Source organism: Megalops cyprinoides, chromosome 1 (assembly GCF_013368585.1).
Source record: "Megalops cyprinoides isolate fMegCyp1 chromosome 1, fMegCyp1.pri, whole genome shotgun sequence".
NCBI classification, from domain to species: Eukaryota; Metazoa; Chordata; class Actinopteri; order Elopiformes; family Megalopidae; genus Megalops; species Megalops cyprinoides.
This window is the reverse complement of record NC_050583.1, coordinates 43,833,115-43,841,462: the sequence shown is the minus strand read 5'-3', so window position 1 is coordinate 43,841,462 and position 8,348 is coordinate 43,833,115. Positions and strand designations below refer to the sequence as shown.

The 8,348-nt window shown below is 36.5% G+C and overlaps 1 protein-coding gene across 2 annotated transcripts; it reads left to right on the top strand.

Annotated features, from left to right (window-relative positions):
* The first annotated feature begins 7,059 nt into the window (after positions 1–7,059).
* Positions 7,060–8,348, top strand: hoxb8b (homeobox B8b). Of its 2 annotated transcripts, none has more exons than XM_036530665.1 (2): positions 7,060–7,486; positions 8,035–8,348. In XM_036530665.1, the coding sequence occupies exons 1-2, from the start codon at positions 7,060–7,062 to the stop codon at positions 8,346–8,348; spliced, it is 741 nt and encodes a 246-aa protein (XP_036386558.1). The 2 variants fall into 2 exon arrangements, with proteins under 2 accessions (XP_036386558.1, XP_036386551.1); XM_036530658.1 differs by having other exon boundaries at positions 8,032–8,348.

Genomic DNA, 8,348 nt, shown 5'->3' with positions numbered 1-8,348 from the left:
ACAAGCAACAGCAACAGGAACGGTGGTAGAAGTAATAGTAAACGAACTGCATTATTCCATGAACTAGTTTATTTTGTACTATATTATTAGTTTATTTATTAGTTTGCTAGTTATTTCTGTTTTGAAATGTCGATTATCACGTCCTTGTACGTGGAAGATATTATACAGATGGAATGTAAGTAATATCATTTTTCTGGACACAAATACCTTATCTTTATTGTTGTTAGTTATTAATATTGTTATAATTATCATTATTTCTATTGTTATTATGTGTTGGAAACGTTCTTAATGTTTTTAAACGCTCAGTATTTATGAGTGAAAGTGTCATATGCAGTCTGAAATAATCTAGTAAAGATTGTTCGATTTTATTTCATCAATTCCAAAAGTATATAACGATTATTATCAATTATTGTCTTTAATTAATTTATATCGTCAGTCATTTGACACATGCAGAAGGCCTACACACTCTGTTACTTCATGAATAAAAATCTTAGAGGAAAATTCATTTACTCTTCAATTGTCTGACAAAAATCCACTGAAATCGATATGTTTACTATACATTTTGTGCACAATGGCACATTTGGAGGATGTGAATAGTTAAACCTCTGTCGTACATCAAGTATGCATCCTGAACTGTAACTCAAAAGAGCTGGTTTTAAAAAGTTTTTTTCCAGCCTATTTCGCGAGGAACACTACTTATGATGGCATTTGGTAAATGTATTTTTAGTTATTTTAGCAGATCCAGATCTATTTTGGAGTACTTATTCTTTTCGGAGAAAGGGTAAAGCGGAGCAGTTACGCGTTATTGTAATCATTTGAACTAAACATTTATTGACTCAAATAATCAACATTAAATTTTTGAAAAGGAGCAAAATGAGCAAAACCATCGATATAACTATTCCTTCATATTTGTATGTAATGGGACAACGAAAGCAAGATCCACATGTAGGTAAGAATTTTGATAATCGAACTTTTTGTTGCGAGGAAGCACCACGGTTATAGTAAAATATTGTTTTCATCTATTCACATTTTCAATTAAGGTATTTAGATTTTGTATACCTGTTTGTGTTTCTTTCAAAGAGAGCGAATACAAAAGAGAATGCATCACTTTATAGCGGACATAGAGGCAAAAAAATGTTACATTTACTCGAATGTATAACAACAGCGTCCGTTTTGTACTTTCAGAGGCATCGGACGATTGTACGGCAACGACAGAAATACTTGAATTAAAACAAGCAATGCTTGTCTTTTAAAATGTTGTTTACAAGTTATTTTACCGATATTACATTAGGCTGCTAATCTCACAGCGTTTTATTTTCACTACAGAGACATTGTGTATTCACATTTTCAAATGCATCTTTTCATTGACTCCTTCGTCCCTGCGCAGTATTGTAGGGTTTACTTATGTATAAATTGATGTGTCTCACAGTTTCTGGAGTGATGTTGCTGTCTGCCGTATCGTCCATATCGAGCAGACAGCACGACGCCATTATCTAATTTGCCAGTAACATGCAGTTGGCACATTTTATTCTACTCTATCTCTCCGTTGCTGCGTTTCAGTTTAAGTTTTAAGTGTCGATGTCCCCGGAGAGCCAAGAGACTCCATAAACTCTCATTTTCAAAAATACCTTGTGATAATGCCAATCTGGGAGTTTCCTTCATTGCGCTTCTCTCTATGGGACCGCACGCTTTACCTCCGTCATATATGAGTTCTTTAATATTCTTAATATGAGGTCTTTAATCCTGCTATGGCACTGCTAAAACTGGATCTATATTAAAGTGTTTACGTCAAACCTTGTGTCACCATGTGTGTTGTTAATTCATGCCTGTGGATCATAGCCGAAAGGATCAGAAAAAAAATATTTTGTATTGTATATGTAACAAATTAACGTTCTCAAAGTTTAGTTCTGAATAAATGTGAGAGCTGAGAGAAGTGTGCGTTGCCACCTTTTTGCAGACGACGACATGCTTCACTTTTGTCATTCCGTTTTGTATATAATTTTAATGAAATGCATGTGCGAAAAATATGATCTCATGCGCTGAAACATTTGTCTTGAATTGTGGTTCAAGGAAAAGGCGACAAACAGATGGGGCTTCTGAAGATCAGTCATTTAAAACTAATTACAGACACTAATCGTTGGTGCAACTTCACACAACAGTTCAAGTTATTGCATATTTGATAAAATGTAAGCCTACCTCGCTCATCCAATATGCAAGAGCACAGTACGGGAAAAAAAAAAAATCAAAATCAGAGCTAATGATGCAAAGAAACGAATCTCATTGAGAACATTGTCCAGTTTTGGGAATTATATTATTTCAGAATCTTCTATGGACTCCTGAGATAAGCAGTCTTAGACTATTTTCCAATTTTTTAAAATGTGAAAATATGAAGTATAATATTAAAGACATCACTATACATTGCGTTTTCACTCATGTTTATTTACCTGTATTTCACACAAATACAAGTTGTATTTTGTATTTTACACGTTTACAATGCACCCCCGCCCTGAAAACTCTCCAAATTTTCCTTCTGCCGCAGTTGCCCGAAGTTTAATGCCTGTGATATATATTATATGTTGATTATACTCTCACAAATGAAACATGCAAAAGACACACGATTTCTTTAAAATTCCTACAACAATAAAGAAAGGGATGTGCAGTTTTATAATTATTGAGCAGTTATGTCATACACTTTGAAAACAGCCCACACATTTTAAAAATGTAGGCTATTTCGAAGCGTGGGCCAAAAGGCCTGCCGTGCAGATGTGTATGGTTGATAGTTGTATAGTTGTTAAATGCCTAATTAAACTAGACAACGCTTCTGCCTTACGGAAAAGCTTCGGTCGCAGTTCGTAGTCCGCCGCGCACCACAATGTCTACGATGTTTTCAAAAATCCCTTTCTTCTACCCACCGTCTTTCCGTGCTGTGTTTTGGTTTTCTAAAGGGATACAAACAGGAAAAGTGGATGCTATTGCTTGCTTCGGAGGGAGGGATGGGAAGTTGACTGTCATAAAAGAGAAAGAAAATTCAATGCAGTGAGCCGCAATAAAAGAATATGACGGCAATAAAACTTTATAGGGTATAAATTTCTGAAGGTTAAGAACTAAACGGCTATAAAGCAAACACAGGGAAAGGAAAAGTTTCAAGACCACCTAAATATCTGTTTCGCAGTTCTATCCTCGACCCTGGTGCTGGGAGAATATTTTCATTTTATTTGTCCAGCGATTGTTGTTTACAGATTCTCCGCGAAGTAGAGGTTTGCATGACCGGGCCTGTGCTTCTAAACTCCCGGCCGTTTCCAGCGTTTGGGACGCCTTCTTTTGTTCCATTTCCGTGCACTCCCAGCCCGCCAGATAGCGGGCCATAAAACGATACAAAAAGGTTCTGGCGAGACGTCTGGAAAAGCGAGCCTTAATCTGTTTACAGCCCTGCGCCTAAACTCGGGTCTCCATTTTGTAGCAGAATGCCCGATTGTTTAGCCTTGGAATCAGGAACAATAGCAGGTTTCCCCTTTTTCAAATGTGTATCTTCTCTGACCCCCACCCCCATCCCCGGTTTTGTCGCTTTGAAGAGTTTAGAGAAATCTAGGGATTTGGCTGTGGAAGATACCAGTTTTTAATGCTTTTGAACATGTATAAAATGTGCTACTACCACCACTAATAATAATAATAACAATAACAACAACAATAATAATAGTAATAATAATAATAATAATAATAATAATAATACTAATAACTAAAGAAGAAGAAGGCTTCTTCCTATGATGATCATTATTACGGGTAAAATTTAAATTCGATTCAAATAGTTTATAATAATAAGTAAGTAATGTAAGATGGCATTTGAATGCGAAAAACAGCGTCTTTTCAGACGTTCAGAAATGAATGTCCCCGTTGAGGTTAATGAGAATGATTTTAATAAATTATAAAAATACAACATATACATGATACTTATTTATTTTCTTTTTAATAATACATTTTAACACTTAGTCTGATTTATACGTGTCTTTATTTTTTTTAAAAAGCGAAAATGTGGACATGTACATGTTTAATGAACTTGATTGATGTGTAATTACACTGTTTGTATTATTTATTATTAATTATTATTAAATTATTCCTAAATAATTGAGTATGAGGAAACTTTTACAGTGTGTTATATTTATGCTTTAATCGGTCGTTGGTGGGTTAGACCTAACTGGTCCATTATAGAGTGTTTTATATTTGTATTATTATATATGTTTATATATTATTATATTTGGAATAATACACATACTTTCATGCAAAATACAAACCGCTACTTATTCATATAGTATGTGAAAATACGCCTGAAAGCATGAAACATTGCAGAAGTTCTGTGCTTACGAAGTCGAATTTACACATGGCATGTCTAATATTGACCACAAGATGGAAGTGTTGCTCCACCAAAACAAACCAGCGTTTCTTTTTTCCCCCTTTTTTTCTTTTTGCTGAGACAACTCGGTCATGGCCTACACAATCAGTTTCACACCAACTAAAGTTGATACCCAAAATAGCTTCATCATATCCACTTCAGTGACATCTAATATGAGTAAAATGATTTTCAATCAATTAAAAATATTAAGGTAGGACCAAAACAAACGTGTGAAAGGTAAAGGAGATAAACGGATACCCTGTCATCAACGGAGCATAATGTGAGTCTAAAACCAAATGAAAACATATTTTTTTAACAAAAGTAAAACCTGTAGAATATAGGCGGCGTTTCCCAAATTTTTTTATGAATAAATCTGACAGTCAGCAAAGAATAGCATTTGATTACTAGTGGTCAATTTATTTCTTTCGTATTCTATTAAAAACAAAACACTGTAAATAAAAGCAAACTGACAACGTTTCTCGTTTTTCTGAAGGATATAAATTAACTGGTTTAGACTTAGACTGGTTTAGAATTAACAGGACTATTGTGAAAAATCACAAACATGGATGCAGAAAAACAGTATGAACAGACAAACGCTGACCATATTCAGAAACGTAAAATGAGCTGAGCTAAATTGCATTTGTTTTGCATTGATACTTACGATTGATACTTCTGATTAAGTCACTATAATTAAGAATGCAGTTTTGACCTCGGAAAACAGACGCATTTTGTTTTACATCTGAACATTTTATTTGTTGTACGGGGTGTTAAATATGACCAGGCATTACATGGATTAAAAAAAATAAATAATAATAAAAAAAACAATATAAGCACAGAAAAACTGAAGGGAACACAGGGTGTGTCCATTTCTTTCACGGATTATAGGCAATTACAGTGAAAACGGTTTAATGTACAGTACTACTACTACTACTACTACTACTACTAATATTATTATTATTATTACAGTAATAATAATATATGAATCACACATGGCGATAGACAAAATGAATAGTTACAATTTCATTTATTACACTATGGTTACTATTGCTAAAACTGAAAGGTAATGGAGAAGTTACCCCAAAACATGCGCTTGAAATTGGGAGATGCGTTAAATCCATTGTAAGATTATTGAAAGTTCCCGATATTACAATTTACAGTAATTACGCCGATGCCAATGCATTCTATTCATTGACTATAAGCGCCAAATCTTTCAATATTTATGGAAAATGTGAAAATAGTTTCTAAATCCAAATTTCGAATCACATTTTGACACATTTAAGATTCTGTTCTAAAATAATATAACATTTAACTGAATATATACAACCGTCACACATAGACTACATATATACAACAATATCATTGTAATGAATTTAAGCATTTTCTCACAGTAGTAATTGTATGGCGACTCACATTCTACTGATTGCATTAGCGTTAAAATCAATAGTGACTACACAAACAAAATGCTTTGTAAGCAATTTTCCTTCATACCTTCAAGAATAAGCAGGAGTTAGAATGCGAACTTTTCTCTTGTAGAACACATAGCAACACTATTTCAGTATCCACGTTGAATGCGCTTTGAAATTACAATTAAATACAGTAAGATTTCTGCATCAGTGGGATGGTTCCAAGCGAAATCTTTAACTACACTGATCGTGGAACCCCATAAAAATCTTAACAGCTTTTTGTGCAAGTTATAAACAACAAACAACCCAGGCTTGTATGACACTTTATAGTTTGTTAAACCTTTTACAACCGCTTTCTCTCCTATAACTGTGCCGTATCCACTTTCTGTGCCGTTTAAATCTTTATCAATAACATATTTATAAAAGCACGATCATTAAAATGTTAAATATGACTGCCTCCCCTGTCTTTAATAAACTGCTATCCATGGAGTTAGATGCTTTGACAAGTTATTCAAGAACAGCAATTACATTTATTGGACCAGTTAAAACTGATCGCAATTAAATCATGTACTTTTACAATTTGCCACTGCAGCCCTGACATTTCAAAAAAGCGAATACACTTCATTTGAATTTCAGAATTAACGACTAAGAGTGTATCGTTTTGGTTGCCTATTAGCTTCTCCCTAAAAATCCATCTCTTTAAAAGGGGTACGTATACAATTGATCTAATGCAAAGCAGCAGATATCTCATCAACTCATCAACTCGGTTGAATATATTAATGCGCATATTCTCCCCTCCTCTCTCTCACTCACCCCCTTTCTCTCCTACTCCCTCTCTCCCCCTTTTTCTTTTCTCCCTTTTTCATTCTCTCACTCTCTCCATATCACAAGCGCGCAGTGCAGTGTCCGTGTGGAAATGCCGAAGCCAATGGGATGAGGATGCGATAATAGATGCAAATTATCGTGAAAAGACACTGCAAAAATATGAAACAACTCATTTGCGGCGGAGTAAATCACAGAAACCTGTTTATGAACTGGCACCCTTCTCTGGATTTGTAATGCAGGAACACTTCAGAGGAAGAAATTTTATGGAATCGGCATGATTGGGGCTTGAACATTTTAAAGGGTACTTAAATACAACATATATATATCTATATACCGGGAATCACTGAGCGTGGTTTCTATCCGTGAAACGCTGTGCTTTTATTACACCAGAAAGAGCGAGTCTGAAAGCACAAACAATAACAACAACAGCAACAGCAACAAAAGATGAGTTCCTACTTTGTCAATTCTCTCTTCTCTAAATACAAAAGTGGGGATTCTTTGCGTCCCAATTATTACGAGTGTGCAGGGTTCGCACAGGACCTGGGAGGTAGACCCACTGTAGTTTATGGACCAGGTACCGGAGGAACTTTCCAACATCCAACTCAGATACAGGAGTTCTACCACCACGGTGCATCCACGCTCTCCACTTCCCCTTACCAACAAAATCCTTGCGCCGTAACATGTCATGGAGAACCCGGCAACTTCTACGGGTACGATGCGTTGCAAAGACAGACCCTTTTCGGAACCCAAGACACAGAGTTAGTCCAGTACAGCGACTGCAAGCTGACCGCTAACGGCATCGGAGAAGAGGCAGAGAGCACGGAGCAGAGTCCTTCTCCAACCCAGCTGTTCCCGTGGATGAGACCACAAGGTGAGGCGACGCGAAGTAAAATTTAAACCGCAATGCTTGAAGCAGGGGCATAGTAGTACAACAAAAGGACCAACAAACACACAGGAGGCACATTTCCTGAATGCAGGACGGGGCACAATAGCACGTTTACTGTTTTATGGTGTCCAAACTTGTGAATCACTTTACAGTTTAATGACCGTGCGAAAAAGGAGGCTAGGTGTCCTAAAACCCTTTGCTCTTCTGCCATGGTCTGGTCACAGTTTTACTGCACATTTTATGGCATCTGGGGGTAACTTCTCTGTAAGGTGGATGTCTAAACCAGGTGGTATATCTTTATTGAAAGTTTGTTTGTTTGTGTGTGTGTGTGTGTGTGTGTGTGTGAGAGAGAGAGAGAGAGAGAGGGAGACAGTGTAAATGAAACACACGTGAATTTGTGTTTTAACTATACAGGTATGTTTAATTTATCCATGAGTGTTTCCATATTCGGCCAAAGTATTTCCAGCAAGTGTATTTCAACAAACCAAGAAATAAAAAAAAAATCATCCCCTGTCCACTTATTTTGCCAGTAGCTGCCGGACGGAGGCGAGGCCGACAGACTTATAGCCGCTACCAAACGCTGGAGCTGGAGAAAGAGTTTCTTTTCAACCCCTACCTGACCCGCAAGCGGCGGATCGAGGTATCGCACGCGCTGGGACTGACAGAGAGGCAGGTCAAAATCTGGTTTCAGAACAGGCGAATGAAATGGAAAAAGGAGAACAACAAGGACAAATTTCCCAGCAGCAAATCGGAGCAGGAAGCGATAGAGAACCAGAGGAAAGAAGGTGACCAAACCGAGGAGGTACAGACGGCGGGAGAAGACTGTGACAAAGCGAAACAAATGTAG